The sequence below is a fragment of the Corylus avellana genome, chromosome 5 (genome assembly GCF_965113065.1).
Source record: "Corylus avellana chromosome 5, dhCorAvel1.hap1.2, whole genome shotgun sequence".
Taxonomy (NCBI): Eukaryota; Viridiplantae; Streptophyta; class Magnoliopsida; order Fagales; family Betulaceae; genus Corylus; species Corylus avellana.
The window spans coordinates 9678449-9695990 of record NC_142494.1 but is presented as its reverse complement, the minus strand read 5'-3'; the positions used below and the strand labels follow the sequence as shown (position 1 = coordinate 9695990).

The window sequence follows — 17542 nt, the reverse complement described above, 5'->3', positions numbered from 1 at the left end:
TTTTCTATTTTAGCTACTAATTTTTTTAAAGCACTTATATCTGACTCAGTATTTTAGTTATCTATTTTCACTTTTTCATTTAATATTCTTCATTTATCTACTTTTACTATTTTCAAAAATAAAATAAAATAAATAAAAAGAGAGAATCAAAGTGATTTTTTTATTAATATAAATTTAAGCTACAGTGCTTAGTAAATTTGCTAAGCATTGTAGCAATTGGGTGTAAAGCATTTTTTATTTTTTTTTGATAATGTTTTGCTATAGGGCTAGTCAAAATAACCTTTTTAACTATTTTAGCTAGCCCAATATTGGTGCTTAGAAGGTTCTGACCGCTTGGCAGATCGTGAGTACCCAAGACGTTTTGATGGTCCTAGGTGCCAAGATTGTTATGAACACTGGGTTGGTTTTGGGGAGGAGCTTCGTTATTCACCAATGGGTCGTCTGCTAATTGTATAGTGTGAAGTGGCATAGTCTGATTTGGCTGTTCGGTGACCGCTCCGTGTGCATTTTCCCTATAGGCCCTGGGATCACGTAGGCTCGTAGTCATCATTTGTGACTTTTGTCGTATTACGAACAATAGACCATTGTATTTGTTGGGCCATGGATCAACTCCTAAAGCCCAACGGGTCCTAAATTTGACCTAAGCAAGACGGTATTCCCGACAAGGCCTCAGACAAACTTTCCTCGAGAAGGTCTCGTAAACCGAGGAGGCATCGGACAAGAGTCCGAGACTACTCCTCGGTGAGTGTCGGATGCCGAACCCGAGACTCAACTTCTTGGGTACAAGATAGTCAAGAGCCAAGGGTAGATCAGTTATTTCACGACAAAGAATATGCAAGCATTCAAACTAACACAAGTGATCATTATCTCACCTTCAAAAAAGATCTCTACAACATAGATAACTGTCCACATGCAAACTGCCCCTACATAAGCGGGATAAGCAACTGTTCAAATTCGAAAGGTTATCTCATTCAAACGAAAACTTTATCACTTGTCTCAGGATTCCTACCCTTATCAAATAACTGAGAAACAAATATCTAGGGATAGGAATCCCGAGACGTGCGGGAAGCAAGCTCTACTCCATGCCTATAAATACAAGTCTCAATTTCAATTAAAGGTAAACGCAATCCTAGCTTTGAAAACTGTGGTTGCTTGGACATTCTTTCCTCACATTCTGACTTTGGCATCGAAGCTTCCCCGCCGGGACACCACTGGGGGCTTTAATCCTGTTTGTTCTTTGTATGTGTAGCCTAAAGTATCCTCGAAGTTATCAACACCCCCTACCAGGCGTGCCACGTCATCATCTCGAAAAACTGTGTATCAATAGTTTGGCGGCGTCTGTGGGAATTTCGCTTTCTTCATTTAATTGATTCTCATCATTCATTATTCCGGTATGGTGACTACACGTTCTCATTCTCAATCAGGGCGCTAGACCGGCATACCTCGCGCGGCTACTGAAATTCCTCCTGATTTGGCTGAGTTCAAGAAGCAGAATGAAGATCTCGCCACTAGGCTCACTATTGCTGAAGGCCAAAACAGCCGAAGGGATCAAGAGCGGGAGGAAAGGCGAACCAAAAAACATGAGGGCAGGTGTAAGAAGGAGAGACGCGCCGAAATCCATAGAGGGAAGAGGGCCCGACGTTATGATCATGAAGACGATATGAGTTCAGTTCAAGCCAGCCATCACACAACTGTCTAGAATGAAGAAGATAGCGAAAAAACCTTGAGAGATTTTGTCATACTAGATCTCGACGGGAGTAGCCTCCTTGTCAAGAGGACCACCGTACTGAAGGATATAACGAGACCAACATTAATGTTGACTTGCAGGATCTTAAGAAAAAGTACGAAGAGATGGCTCGCCAGATAGCTAATGGTGGAGATCAGTCCAATGCAGGGGAACTCATGGAGAACACGAATATGCCCTTCACCACTCGGGTTATGATGCCCCGAGTTAATGCCTATGATGGAATTGGGGATCCTGCGGACCATATGGAGAGTTTTCGTGCACATTTTATCCTCCATGGCACCCCAGACGAGATTTCGTGCAGGGCTTTCCCCCTAACTTTGGCTGGAGTGGCTAAGGATTGGTTCGGGAGGCTCCCAGCCGATTCAATAGATAATTTCAAAACTCTCGGGCGTCTCTTTTTAAGTCAATTCTTGGCAACCCAGAAGAGAAAGAAGAATCCGGCCTATTTACTCTTCCTTGTTCAGGGGAAGGAGTTCATGCTTAGGTTTAACTAGGAGAAGCTGATGATTGAAAGCCCGAATGAGCAGACGGTGCTTGATGCTTTAATGCATGGAGTAAGGGCTGAAGGGCCATTGATGGCAGAGCTATCGAAAAGCTCCAAATTAGTGACTCTCAGTCAATTCATGAAAAAGGATGAGGAGTACATTAATCAAGAAGAAACTGTCAGAGCTCTCATGAAGTCTCAAAGGGAGGAAATCGAAGCCAAGAGTAGTACTGTTAAGACGGTACTGGCTAGTGTTGCAAAGAAAGAAGAGAAGAATGTGAAGAAATCGGGGAAGGTGGCCCTGTCGTACCCGAGGATGGATCCACAGAAATTGCAAAGTCCGAAGTTCACTCCATTGAATACTAGCATGACTGAGGTATTCATGAAGATCAAGAGGGATCCTGCCTTCAAGTGGCCAAGTAAGTTGAAAGGCGATCCTAAAAGGCATGACCCTAAAAAATACTACGAGTATCATCGTGACCATGGTCACTTAACCGAGGAGTGTATAACCTTGTGGCATGAGATTGAAAATCACATCAGAATTGGGAAGTTGGTGAGATTCCTAGCAGATGAGCGGAATCGAGGAAGGAACCAGGAGCTCCCGTTACTTGAAGAAAACCGAGAAGTCCCCAAAAATCAAGAAGCAAGGCCAAAGGATGATCGGTATGTCGAACCAATTCACAATCAGTAGGCAGAATCGAGATGTGATCGGGATGCCCATCAACCTCGACATCAGGATGTAGTGAGGGAGATCCACACCATCTCAGGAGGAATAGCTGGTAGAGGAAGTTCTAGTTCGTCTAGAAAAGCTTATGCGAGGAGAACGAAGGCTGATGGTGAAATTCTGATGGTAGAGAGACCTTCAAAAGTTGCAAAGAAGGAGTTGATGACTATATCCTTCTCTAAAGAAGACGCTAAAGGAGTCATATTTCCCTATGATGATGCGTTAGTAGTTATGCTGACGGTTGCCAACCATAAAATCCACCGACTTTTGGTGGATAATGGCAGTTCAACTGATATATTGTACTGGCCAGTTTTCAAGCAGATGAGTGTTGACCGGGAGAGGATCCAACCGTTTGACTTGTCGTTGGTAGGGTTTGCAGGAGAACAAGTCCAACTGATAGGACTCATCTCACTTCCGGTTACTATGGGGATAGCTCCTAAGCAATCTACAGCCATGGTGGATTTCTTGGTAGTCGATCGACTGTCGGCGTACAATGCAATTATTGGTCAACCATCCCTCAATAAGTTAAAGGCTGTAACTTCAACCTACCATCTAATGATGAAGTTTCCTACGGAAGAAGGAGTCGTAGAGGTGAAGGGGGATCAAACCTCAGCGAGGAAATGTTATAACATTTCCCTAAAAAAGAATGCAGACCCTGATTTGTTGATAGTCGGCATGGTGGGTAGCAGAAGCAAGGACCCCCTGAAAGAGGAACCAGTTGAACCATTAGAAGACTTGAAGCTAGGGGAAGGCAAAATGGTAAAGATAGGAACACAGCTCACCTCGGGAGTTCGAGACGCTCTCGTAACCTTTCTCCAAGGAAACATGGAGGTACTTGCGTGGACTCATGAAGATATGCCGGGAATCAGTCCCGATGACATTTTTCACCAGCTCAATATGGACCCAAACATGAAGCCAGTGAAGCAAAAGCGAAGAAAGTTTGCCCTAGAGCGGAATATGGCCATAGCCGAGGAAGTAGAGAAGCTACTCAGGGCTCAGTTTATAGAGGAGGTATATTATCCCGACTGGTTGGTCAATGTTGTGCTGATTAAAAAATCTAACGGGAAGTGGAGAATGTGCCTGGACTTTACAGACCTCAACAAAGTATGCCCAAAAGATAGCTTTCCTCTGCCACGCATTGATGCGTTAGTGGATTCAATAGCTGGATATGGCCTGTTAAGCTTTATGGATACTTTTTCTAGGTACAACCAAATCTACATGCATCTAGAAGACCGTAAGAAGACCGCATTTATCACTGACCAAGGCCTGTACTGCTATAAGGTTATGCCCTTCGGTCTAAAAAACGCAGGAGCAACATACCAGAGGCTGGTTAATAAGATGTTCCGAGACCAGATTGGGCGTAATATGGAGGTGTACATTGACGACATGCTGGTTAAAAGCGTGCTACCAGAAGATCATGTAAACGACTTGCAAGAGATGTTTAAGACATTGAAGCAGTATGGAATGAAGTTGAATCTCGCAAAGTGTGCATTTGGGGTATCATCGGGAAAATTCCTTGGTTACATGGTATCAAACCGAGGGATAGAAGCTAATTCCGAGAAGATCCAAGCAGTCTTGGACATGCAATCCCCCAAGAATACGAAGCAACTTCAACAGTTAATGGGTAGGATTACAGCATTGAATTGATTCATCTCTCGGTCAACCGATAAGTGCCTACCATTCTTTAAATCCTAAGGAAAACATTTGAGTGGTCTGAAGAGTGTGAAGAGGCGTCTGAGCAATTAAAGAAATATCTAACGAGTCCACCCCTGTTAAGCAGAATTGTTCCTGGAGAAGCACTGTATTTATACTAAGCTGTCTCTCCAAAAGCTGTTAGTGCAGCCCTTATCCGAGAAGAAAATGGCATATAAAAGCCAGTTTATTTTATTAGCAGAGCACTAAGAGGAGCAGAAGACCGGTATCCTCAGATGAAGAAGTTAGTGTTTGCGCTGACTATCGCTTCCAGAAAACTCCGCCCATATTTCCAAGTTCATACTATAAGAGTCTTGACTGAGTATCCATTGAAGAAAGTACTCATGAAGTTATATCTGTTTAGCAAATTAGCTAAGTGGGCAATCAAACTCAGAGAATTTGATATTGAGTTCCTCCCGAGGAACACTCTCAAAGGACAGGTATTGGCTGATTTTTTAGCAGAATTCATCAATCTACCTATCACCCAAGAATGGCAAAAAGACGAAACATGGGTAGTCTATGTAGATGGATCCTCTACAAGAAAGAATGGTGGAGCTGGAGTAGTATTAATCACCCCGGATGGAGAAGATTTAGCAGCTCCTTGAGGCTGGAGTTCAAAACAACTAATAATGAGGCCGAGTATGAGGCAGTTTTAGCAGGACTCGATTTAGCTCATGAGATGGGAGCTGAGTTCGTTGAATTACGAAGCGATTCACAAGTAATTGTCAGACATATCCAAGGAGAGTTCGAAGCTAGAGGAGATAAAATGAAGCAGTACTTATCAAAACTACAAAATTTACAAAATTTGTTCGAGAAATTATGTATTATGAAAATCCCCAGAGAAGAGAATGAAAGAGCTGACCAGCTAGCTCGCATGGCGTCGACAGCAACTAGTGACACCAAAGAACTTGAACGGTCAATCCAAACATTAATAAAACCTGCCATAGCCGAGGCGATCTCGATCTCGGTTACCAAGACTATTTCTGAGTGGTAGGCGAGTATAAGGGAATACTTGGAACAGGAGATTCCCCCGTCGAATAAGAAGTCAGAACCTCAAGTGAGAACTAGAGTTGTCAAATTTACCATTATTAATGGGATTCTATACAAACAAGGCTTCATGATGCCACTCCTAAAATGTATCTCCAAGAAGGAAGGTGATTATGTCCTCCGCGAGATCCATGAAGGCATCTGCGGCAGTCACTCGGGAGCAAGAGTGCTGGTGTATAAAGCGGTTACAGCCGGTTTCTACTGGGCAAATATGAGTCGGGACTCGGTGTAAACAATGAAAAATTGTGACAAGTGCTAATGCTTTGCCATTATTACAAAACAACCACCAGAAGATTTGAGTTCAATCTCTTTGCCATGTCCTTTCTCACAATGGGGGGTAGACATAGTGGGGCCACTGCCTCGTGGAAAGGGGGGTGTTCGATTTGCGGTTGTAGCAATGGATTATTTCACCAAATGGGCAGAAATAGAAGCCCTAGTGAACATCACAGCTAAAAGCATAAAGCAGTTCTTGTAGAAGAACGTTGTATGCCGCTATGGTATTTCATATGCATTTGTAACTGATAATGGAAGGCAGTTTGACTGCGAGTCATTCCGAGAATGGTGCGTGAAGCTTCATATAAGAAACTACTACTCTTCTTCGGCTCACCCCCAGGCGAACAGACAAGTTGAAGCTACCAACAAGACAATTTTTAAAATTCTAAAAAAGAAACATGGAGATCAAAAGGGAGATTGGGCAGATGATCTTCTAGAAGTCTTGTGGGCATACCGGACAACGAAAAGAGCACCTATCGAGGAGACCTCATACGCCTTGGCTTTCGGGACCGAGGCAGTCATACTTGCCAAAGTGGGCTCGGGTAGCTACTGAGTTGAGACCTTCCATTTCGAGACTAATGACGAAGGCCTCAAACTACATCTGGACTTGCTACAAGAGAAACGGGACCAGGCCCAAGTAACCATGTCGGTGTACCAGGAGAAAGTAGCTTGGTATTTTAACAAAGGGGTCAAGCATAGAAGCTTCAACATTGGGGACCTGGTTTTGCGAAAGATCACCATTGCCACCAAAGACCCTACTGAGGGAAAGTTAGCTCCAAACTGCGAAGGATCCTATAGAGTGATCGAATGCAGAAGGGTGGGAGCTTACTACCTTGAGAACATGGAGGGAAAAGCACTCCCCAGGCCGTGAAAAGTCAAGCACCTCAAAAAGTACTTTCTCTAGCTTATTATAGTAAGGTGATTCTTGTTTGATTCTTATTCGATTCTTATTTTCTTTGTAATTTTCATTACATTTCATTAAATAAAAGAATCTCCTGAAGTTTCAATAACCTTTCAAGAATGTCTAAAACAAGGTAGACCAAATCACCTTCATGGTAAACGGCCAAAAAGCCATTGGGAAAAACTTAGGAACTTCCCGAGACCAAGCCCGATGAGACATAGTTCTTCGAGAAACAACCTGTGAAGAACGTAAAACCTTCAAAGAAGGTGTGTTCAAAGAAGGTTAAACCAACAACCTGTAAAGGACATAAAACCTTCAAACAAGGTGTGTCCGAAGAAGGTTAAACCAATGGCTTGTAAATAATGTAAAACCTTTGAAAAAGGTGTGTTAAAGAAGGTCAAACAAATAGTCTGTCAAAAGTAAAAATCCTTTAAAAAAGGTGTGCTCGAAAAAGGTTAAACAAAACTCTGAAAAAGTAACCTGTCAAGAACATAAATCCTTCAAGAAGAGGTGTGCTTGAAAAATGTTACGAGTCTTTTCCGAGAATAAACACATAGCTAAAATTACGCTATTAAATAACAACCACAAAATTTGAAATAAATGGAAAATGATGTATTTCATTAAAGTCTTGAAATTTAAGTTTGTGATTTACTAACAATTTATCACAAGCAAAATGAGAACACACTAGCCCTCTTTCGGGTCTACAGCTTGAGCCTTGGAAGCAGATGGGGTCTTGGCACAGTGTCCAGAAGCGGTCCCTTCACTACCCGAGGACTCCTTGGAATCTGAGAACGGCTGATGAGCAAACTTGTCAATCCCCTCGGCATCATGCATCAGATTCAACCCGAGACTGATAAACTGTTTTAAAGCTTTATTAGATACAAGGATGGTCTCGGGCTTCACTGTGTCAAGATCTATTGTGCGAGCGGGTCCTGGGCCTAAGACCAAAAGGTCTCGAAACCAAGAATGATCCCATCCACCCAGGCACTATCCCGAGTCCATGAGGCACACGTCAACTGTTGTAGGTAGTTGGAAGATCAGGGCTCGGCTTCTTTTAATCGTAACTTCTTTTCATCAAGCTTGCCTCGAAAGAATTTAAGCCGCTCTTCGACAACTGTCTGACCTTCGACAGCCTTTTTAAGTTTAGCATTTTGACTGGCAGCCACGGCCTGAGAAACTTTCAGCTGCTTCAGAACTTCTGCATGCTTCTCCTTGAGCTGATTCAGATCCTCTTTAAAGATAGAATGATCTTCTTGAAGCTTCGAGTGTTCGGCACAAAGGGTCTGCAACTCAAAAGAAAGAACCGAGACTCTGGACTCGGCTTATGCAGCCTCAGCTTGAGCCGCCAACTGCTCTTGACCGAGATGAAGCAACTCTTTATCCTGCCAAGCTAGCGTGTCCCTCAATTTGGCATTCTCGGCCTCAGAAGCTGCAAGCCTATTTTGAAGGCTCTCGGATTCTGAGGCCGATTCTTGACAAAACTTTTTGAAGTAGCAGTATAGAACTACTGACTTCATAACTCCTTGCAACAAACAACGTTAATCAAAACAGAATACAACTTATGCAACAGGAGAAGTCACATGAAGAGTGATACTTACACATAACTGCTTAAATAACATCGACTCCGCTATACCCTTGGCAGAGATGTCTCGCTCGCCTATTAAGCTAACTTGGGGAACCAGCTCCACTAAAGCTTGAAATGGGTTCCCCAGCAATTGTCCACCAAACCGAGACAGGGGCTTCCCTACGGTCCATTCAACGTTTTGAGGCTTTACCAAGGAATAACTCAAGGAGGCCCCAGACCCAGCACCAAGCTCGGCCTCAGCAGCCGGTGTCGGAGCCTGAGACGAAGCCTCAGGCACCAAAGCCAGAACCCGAGACTGCTCCTTAGCTATTGGGGACAAGACCCGAGGCCTTACTCCTTCTTCCCCCGCTTCGGCATGCGGCCCATTTTCTTCTAGCTCCATCCCTACTGAGCTATTTGAAAACGGGTCTATTAAGAGGTGTTGGATGTTGGGACCATAGTGCACCAGCAATACCGATTCCACGGGGATAGCAGTGGTAGGAGCGGCACCAGAAGGTTCCAAGGGAGTTGCTGCCAAGGGAGTTTCAGCAATCGGATGGTTTGCGAGGATGTTCTCGTACGCCGATATTGGAGCCACATCGGGTTCTGGATTAACCCTCCTCCGAGCAGCCAAGAGGTCAGCAAAAAGGGATTTCCTCTTCTCTGCCTCGACAGCAGGACCCTTGCCCTTCACTAGTCTCCTCTTCTTCAGTTGAGGAGCTTCAGGTTCCTCAGGCTCATCAACCAATCGCAGGGCCTTCTTTACCCGAGACTCATTTACCTTTTGCTTGCCTTTGTCAAGTGTAGGCTTTCGGGGGGTAGCGCCTTGGGTATTGGCTGCCGGAGGGCTTAAGTCCACAACCGCCTCAGCCGGTTTCTTTCGTGATCCGTTGGCGCCATTTCTATTGGAGTAAAGACAGCTATTTAACCTAGCCGTCGTAACCAACTTTTTGTAGGTCATAATGTTATCATGTTTCTGGGCCCAAGCCAAAATCGTGTTTACTCAGACCATTTCCGCGTCCGACAGGCAAAGGTCCTTGTGGAGGCCCAAATGGGGGGTAGTCGTTTCCCGAGGCACTCTCGGCCCTTCCGCCTTCTCTCTAGGAGCAAATTCCCATTGTCCCTGCGCAAAGAAGTACTTCTTCTTCCATCCGTGGTTACTCGTATAGGTCTTATCCATGAAAATAAACTTCCCCCATCTCGTCTGGAAGTTATACAGCCCATCACTGTTGGGGTTCTTCTAGAGCCGGTACATCCAGAGAAATTCCGAAATGGTGATGTTTTGTCCTTCTCTGAGAGCCATGGGCCAAACGACAGCACAGGCAAAAAATATCCTCCAGGCGTTAGGAACCAATTGATGTGGAGCCACATTCAGATGACCGAGAAACTCACGTATGACATTTGGGAAAGGCAGCTTGAGGCCTGCGCGGAACATCTCTTCATATAGGCAGACCTCATGACTTCCGGCGTCCACTATGGCACCCTTCCTCTCATCATCAAAACGGAGCTTCACCGTTTTGGGAATGTAGCAGTCCAGGATGACTTTACGCTCATCTTCCTTGGTCAGATCGGGCCTCCATAAGGCTGGGTAGGTTTTGCCCAAACCACCGTTTGATTCAGATCCCTTTTCACGAGACATAGCCAGGTTTTGCAAAAAAGAAAGCAAAGAACAGAGTAAGAACGGAAGTGCAGGAACGGAAGTAAGAACTTTTGCAAGAGGACTTAGTGCGAATAGGAGAGATAGGAAAAATAGAAGAGGAACAGGTTTTTTATAAAGCTTAAAGAAGGCTACACGAGAGGTCTGGAACGAGAAAAGATAAGAAAGCGAAGCGCCAAGAGATGCCTCAAGAAACGTGCACAGTAAATACGGCAAGAAAGGTGCGCCTATACAAATCCCGCGTAACAGCTGACAACCGACAGCCGAAAGGATGTCCATCCCAGCACTGACACGTGGAACAACCGACGCACCCTCAGTTATGTCAATTGTCTCGGCAAAAATTGGTGTCAGATTTCCCGCCAAGACTGGAAATTCAAATTTCCCGCCTCGGAAGTCTCGGATTTTCACTTAAAGAAGGTATAATTTCAGAACGCCGCTCCATTTATAAACAAAAAATTTCCATAATCTTTCAGATCAGGAAATTGGAGGGTAACTGTTGGGCCTTGGATCAACTCCTAAAGCCCAACGGGTCCTAAATTCGACCTAAGCAAGATGGTATTCCCGACAAGGCCTCAGACAAACTTTTCCAGAGAAGGCCCTGTAAACCGAGGTGGCCTCGGACAAGAGTCAGAGACTACTCCTTGGTGAGTGTCGGATGCCGAACCCAAGACTCAACTTCTTAGGTACAAGATAGTCAAGAGCCAAGGGTAGATCAGTCATTTCACGACAAAGAATATGCAAGCATTCAAATTAACACAAGTGATCATTATCTCACCTTCGAAAAAGATCTCTACAATATAGATAACTGTCCACATGCAAACTGCCCCTACATAAGCGGGATAAGCAAATGTTCAAATTCAAAAGGTTATCTCATTCGAACGAAAACTTTATCACCTGTCCTAGGATTCCTACCCTTATAAAATAACTGAGAAACAGATATCTAGGGATAGGAATCCCGAGACGTGCGGGAAGCAAGCTCTACTCAATGCCTATAAATACAAGTCTCAATTTTCAATCAAAGGTAAGTGCAATCCTAGCTATGAAAACTATGGTTGCTTGGACATTCTTTCCTTACATTCTGACTTTGGCATCGAAGCTTTCCCGCCGGGACACCACCGGGAGCTCTAATCCTGTTTGTTTTTTGTGAGAGTAGCCTGAAGTATCCTCGAAGTTGTCAACACCCCCTGCAAGGCGTGCCACGTCATCATCTCAAAAAACTATGTATCAATAGTATTAGCCCTTGTCTTTTAGACGGCACAAAACTATTGATGCAGTTGCCACGCCTGGTAGCTCCCAACCCTAGGTTCCGCAAGAAAAACTTGAGTATTAGTAGTGAGAGCCACACATAAAGAGAAAAAAAGGCAGCAATACCATTTTCAATGCTTAAGTCAAACATAGATAAACACTTGATAATATTAAAACAAGAAAGACAAGACAATGTCAAGAATAATTAGAGTGAGATACATAGAACCTGCATGCGATCATTTCCGCAGGTTTGGAAAGAATTGAATATGGTACGACAATTTGGTGGTGGGGTGTCGGATCCTCCAGCTGGTTTCCATGGGTGGTATGCCTTCTTCTTGATTTTCGGGAAGGGTTCCCTCCCATAAATGAAGATCTTTTAGCGCCCCATCCCTCGATTTCCCTATGATTCCGTGATCTTGTAGATTTTCCTTTAGCGGGTGTTTTTCCATTGGCAGTCGAGGGATGCTTGCGCTTTATTTCTTGGGCCTGACGAAATTGGATGTGTGGGAGTATGCAGCATCCCTGATGGGCTTCTACAGGGCCCATTCCCTTGGGTCGTGATTGTGGCCTACTAGGAATTGAGCATGCAATACGCCAAGTGTTTAATTAAGGTTGTATTGGCTCTAGAGAGGCTAAATGGTTGCTTAGGGTTCATTGAAACTTGAAAGTAACAATTTTGACTTATGGTTTTTGCCGAATGTTTGAAGCCTTGTAACCGAAGGTTCGAGCCAAACCTTAGTGAAGAATATTTTAGTGTGGACCACCGAACATTCAATCTTAACCCTATCTCTGAACATTTGACCTAAAACCCTAGAACTATTGGGTAATAGTACAGCGAACCTTCGACTATACGCAAACTTGCCAAAGCAAATCATTATTATCCTTAGCGCTTTTGTCTTTTATAAATATCCCACCCTCTTCGACTCTTCAGCTCATTTTAGCCCATTTTACTTAGTATTGTCCTTGTATGAGTGTGTGAGGGTATTTTAATGGAGAATGACTGTTTCATTGGTGGTTTTGCACTCAATGAGCTACTATGGTTATGCTCAAGTAAAATAGCAACTCTAGTCACCCCTTCCTAACCTTTTTAATTAGGAAAAAAAGAAAATTAATATATTTTTTTAAAATTTGGAGTAAGTTCAAACTCATTGGAATGCAATAGATAAATGAAGACAAAAACTGCACAAAATTAGCAAAATCAAAATTAACCCCGGTAAAAAAACTGCACACTAGTAAATCTTGATTGTATTTCTTTGCAGCCTTGCAGGGTTGGGCTTGTGGATATATAAACGATTATTGGCAATATCCGTATCCTCATCAGCATAATGCGGTTATCACTTTTAGGTAACCACATCCGCATTCGTATCATGCGATTACTAACTATTATTTGCGCAATCATTAATCATTAGCTGCATATCAGGTAATGGGCATTTTGGACCTATTTTAGTCTTTTGGGTCTCTATTATGGCCTATTTTAAAATAGTTTAATCATGCTTTAGTTTTTTTTTTTAGTCCTAGTGTTTTAGATGAAATCCATATCGTTGCAAGTGGATGACAATAGTTGCTTAGTGGAAGTGCAGTGTCACTGCGTGAGTGAGTCTGTGAGATATGAGATCAAAGAGAAAAAAAAATATTAAATAAAATAAAACCCTATACCAAATCCAAAACGATGTCATTTTGTTGAATTTGTATATATATATATATATGCGAATGTTGTTATTAACCGTACCAACATACCCTAAAATCATTATCCGCATATACGGTTAGTGTTTTTTTGCTAACCACATTCGTATATGCATATAGCAGTTAGTTGCAATTAGAATCTGCCTAAATGTACAATCCTATTTCTATGCAATGGATTTTTTGATTGTTTATTTTGATGTAATTGGAATTGTAGAATGGAGAGATGAAAGTGAAATGATGAACAAACTGGAATGAAATGGGTAAGTTGGAGGCTAGTCCAACCTCCTTACAACTAAGCTTTTAATTACAAAGTCCAGAATGACCCTAGCACAAAGGAAATTGGGTTTTATATACTTCTTGAGTCCTGACTCACCGATTCTCTAACTACTCCCCCCTAATCTCCATACAACAGTTCAAAAGAGAAACTAAAACAGTCATAACGGAAAGCCCATTAAAACTGAACAATTACAAAGAAAGCATAAATCTTAGATTACCATTAGACCTGTTACAATCAAGAATACAAGATATCATGTTTCAGTTTGAGCTAAATGCTGATTGTTGGTTAGCAGCTTCCCAATAGTTCAGTAGCAGACCCTGAAAAGTCTTTGAAATCATTTCAATTATATACTAGTAAAGAGAGCACTCTGAAGACTAATGTTATAATGACCCTATTGGGAAGACCAAATACTAGGATATGCATGATTTTGGGGGATTGTGGGGCACAATTTGCTGTATACATCCACATCTTCTGAGACTACTCAAAGCACAAGCGGATTTGCAGGAAGCACCATCCTGTGTATATCATTCATTTGGACCTATGAAATATTATGTTCAAGTGAACATCAAAAAGAACAATCATGCACTTGATTGTAAGAAATTTTACTTTTACAGGGTAACAAGTATAACAAAATCCCCTCTGTATTGTATTTCACTGAAAGTCTTCGAAGTGAGGCAGCAAGTATTTGTCTTACTTTGTGTAGACAATCCATGAAACCGAGCTCAAAATCTGTTCCATTTCCTTTATGTCAAAGCCTTTCATAGCTTCCAATATTTGAGCACTGCAGCAGATAGATATCAGTCCACTATTTTGTTCCTTGCCCAGCAGCAAATACTTGTACTGATGCAACAAGACTTTGAAATCAAGACTAAAGCCTGTCAGGCTTGGAAATAGTCAAATCTGGAAGAAAGCACCCCCACAAGAAAGCAATCAATGCGCTGAAAGCCTTAAAACATAAGTGAAAGAACGATTATGAAATCAGCCAATCAACATTATAGGGTCTGAATATATTTCAGAAACGGGAGGGTAACTGTGGGAATTCAAATCAATTGCAAAACAGGCAAGTATTCTCACCAAAATAAAATAGTCAGCTACACTGTGGGTGGTAGATTTCTTCAACGATAACGTCTTCTTTTAGATCTAACACGGCGATTGACTATCCGGTAAATGTAAACCACCACACCACCAACAAGAATCACCTGTACGACTATTATTACCTTCAGACCTGGAACCACAAAACCCCAAACTCATATCAACTATTATTTCAATTCATATCAACTAATATATAATCTTCAACTGCACTTAAACTACAGTGAACAAAAAATACCTTTAAGCTTTTCAATCAAGTCCTCCAAATTAGCTCCATTTTTGGTTTCTTTTGCATCAATGGAGCCTGTATCACGGACAGTTGAGACATAACTGCCAGTCTTGTAGTCAATATTCCCACCCATGATGCATGTCTTGGGACAACTGATGCTGCCATCGTATTCATCACTTCCATCACAGCAATCTAGAAAGCATTGAATCCGTAACTAGAACTCAGAATCTTATTAAACACTTAATTATGACAATCTCTGCAAGAAGGGCAACAATTTAAATGGTTCACACATCTAAAATCAAATATGGAAATAACATGACCAGCAAGTAGAATTTGATCTTAGGAGACATGCCATCAAGCCACATATCCATGGATCATTTAGACCTTCAACAAAGGGGCTCCAGCAATATGAAGCCTCACAACAAATATATCCTCCATTAGGAAGATCATTCATCAATCCCATTTCAAGGCCAGAGGCATAGTTCCTGACACGGGTTTTTCCACTTAAGTCTCCAAAATTGAAAACAAATGTTTTTAATAAGTATAAACAAATTTATTAAAAGTACAAGGAGCGCAATCCAAGTACATATAAAGTATACAAGAGATAACACCCAACAAGATCAGGAAAACAAGAGACCTAAGAGCTGTGGGATTTGAATGAAAACAAATTAAGGCCCTAATCAATACCCAGATCTATTAGAAGGAGGAAATAATTGGAATGATATTACCCACCACAAAATCGATCATTAACGCGAGAAGAAAATATAAACTGAGGTGTACTTCCTACATTCCTACAATAAAATTTCCCTGCCGGACAGGCTGAAGTTCCTGCAAATGCAACACACAAGATCAAATTACTTGCCATAATACAAATGTCGTTAGAAAGCAAGATAAATAGAAAATTCCTGATTTTCAATGTAATGCACAACACTTATATTTTGTGTAAGATACATCTACATTCACTGTTGTTTGATGTAATTCTATTTAGGCCTATACTCTTTTTTCCTTCTTCCATTTTGTGAGCTTTGGAAATATCTCTATTCAAAGGTCCGAGATCCACATCTATGAATTGAAAGGTCCAAATGATCAACTTTGATATCTCTTTGGTTCCAATTTTCCTAATGGACTATTCTTATTTACTTCTTATTTAAAATCATTAATGAAAAAAACACAAATCACATAAGAATAACTTGGTGCTATATTAACGACCAATGTCAGTGGGTGAGTCTGAGGGGGCACTTGCATCTCATGAAAATAATTGTCCTTAATGACTTGAAGGATGGAAATAGTTTATTAGAATAGCAGAATACTACAGGAGGTATGATTAGAAAAGTTACCCGGAGTATGACTAGAAAAATTAGAAATCCAGGGGATGTAAATAAAACTGTATTTAACGTGCAAGTGCATTTTAGCCTTACATTTTTATGTAAGAATCTGGATTTATGAAACAAAGAATTAGAATTGGAATCTGGAAAAAAGTTGTAACTTCCTAAAAAAATTCCCCCTACAGGTGTAAACAGACAACCAACAGGACAGCTATGAATTTTGTGAGGAAAGTAATGCTGTGATGATTCAAATTAGAGGATGACTAGTTTCACTGCTCCCAAAGAAGGCGGTTACTTTGCTCAAAGAGAACAATGGTACCATATAAATGTAGAGATGAGATTCCAGGTGACTTTCCACCAGACTTCTCACAATCAGAATCCATCTCTTATTTGCAGATAAAAATAGAGTAAAACACAATCATTTTAGGAGCGTCCATTAACACTACCAAAACAATCAAGCAGTCCCATTTTCTAGCCCTCATGCCTGTTTGATCTCACTTAACATCTGGTTTCCAAGAATTATCAATAAGACTATCCAATGAAGTACACGTCCAGCATGAGAAAATTGATAATAATCTTTTACATAAGTTCATGGACAAGATTTCAGATTGCAACATAACCATGTCACACCAGCATTACAGAAAGGCATAAGACCATTTACCTGATTTCTCTGATTCATTTTATTATACAAAACAAAAACATTGTAGATTTGATGATCTTAGCAATTAGATTCACCCATAATCTATGAAAGTGGAAAAAGAAATTAGAATCTTGAAAACAAATGCTGAAGTCTAATCTGCACAAATGATTAAAGACCGTTTTTGTACACTCGTCAGTATCAACTTTTTATTTTTTTTTTATTTTTTTATTTTTCATGTGGACACAGCATTCAACACCTAATTAATTGGAATCAAAGATGAAATCAAAGTTCTGAATCAACTATAGTAACCATTACTCATATCCATGCATAGAGATTTCTAAATTTAGAGTAAAATAGAGTCTAAATTGAATGTGAGTGAATACCTGGCTCATCAGTCCCGTCAACGCAGTCACAGAAATCGTCATTGACACGGTCTCTGCTGAAGGATTTTGACCCGTCCTTGCACTTGATAACGTCTGACTTAAAGTACTTCTCATCTGCAACCACCACAGAAACAACTTCAAATTCAAGAATTCAATGGAAATCGCATAAGAACATACCGATTGGACATCTGGGTATGACCTAATATCCCCGAAAACCCATTTAACAGGCCCCAAAGACAAACATTCTGAGGCTAATATAGCAATAGCTTAGTCACAGAGAGATAGAGTGGTACCGAGAGGGTGAATTCCGAGAAGGGGTGGGTTGGAGAGGAGAGAGGCGTAGGAGGTGGCAAAGATGAACGACAGGAAGAGGAGAGTAGTGAAGCAAAAATTGAAGCTGAAGCAGAGGAAATTCCGATGATAACTGGCCTCCATGTCTGTTGGGAACCTGAAAGTCGCTTCTTTGGGCACTATGGCATTCTGTTGGCCTTTTATTTTGGTGCTGTACAAATGGAGTCTAGTGAGTCTACTATAAAGTCGGTCTCGCCTTGACCCCAACTCACTGGTTGAAATGCATCTTCC

The 17542-nt window shown here is 41.6% G+C and overlaps 2 protein-coding genes across 3 annotated transcripts; one reads left to right on the top strand and one right to left on the bottom strand.

Moving 5' to 3' along the window:
* The first annotated feature begins 3078 nt into the window (after positions 1–3078).
* LOC148585366 (uncharacterized) lies at positions 3079–4602 on the top strand. The gene has a single exon (XM_088516732.1). The coding sequence runs from the start codon at positions 3079–3081 to the stop codon at positions 4600–4602; it is 1524 nt and encodes a 507-aa protein (XP_088372858.1).
* Positions 4603–13375: 8773 nt separating this feature from the next.
* On the bottom strand, positions 13376–17542 carry LOC132181430 (kinase C substrate, heavy chain-like protein). 2 transcript variants are annotated; one of them, XM_059594639.2, is made up of 6 exons: positions 17254–17542; positions 16961–17074; positions 15345–15440; positions 14622–14804; positions 14369–14519; positions 13376–14240 (listed from the first exon to the last, which is right to left on the bottom strand). In XM_059594639.2, exons 1-5 carry the CDS (start codon positions 17393–17395, stop codon positions 14410–14412), a joined length of 645 nt encoding a protein of 214 aa, XP_059450622.2. In that variant the 5' UTR covers positions 17396–17542; the 3' UTR covers positions 13376–14240; positions 14369–14409. The 2 variants fall into 2 exon arrangements, with proteins under 2 accessions (XP_059450622.2, XP_059450623.2); XM_059594640.2 differs by having other exon boundaries at positions 13376–14194.

Excerpts from the sequence above, each read along its gene's own strand:
- LOC148585366 (XM_088516732.1), top strand. The coding sequence starts at position 3,079 with ATGGTAGAGAGACCTTCAAAAGTTGCAAAGAAGGAGTTGATGACTATA.
- LOC132181430 (XM_059594639.2), bottom strand. The coding sequence starts at position 17,395 with ATGGAGGCCAGTTATCATCGGAATTTCCTCTGCTTCAGCTTCAATTTT. Across the intron at positions 15,441-16,960 it reads TGACGGGACTGATGAGCCAG|GAACTTCAGCCTGTCCGGCA; the intron begins GTATTCACTCAC and ends TTGCATTTGCAG. Across the intron at positions 14,805-15,344 it reads CGTTAATGATCGATTTTGTG|ATTGCTGTGATGGAAGTGAT; the intron begins GTGGGTAATATC and ends AATGCTTTCTAG.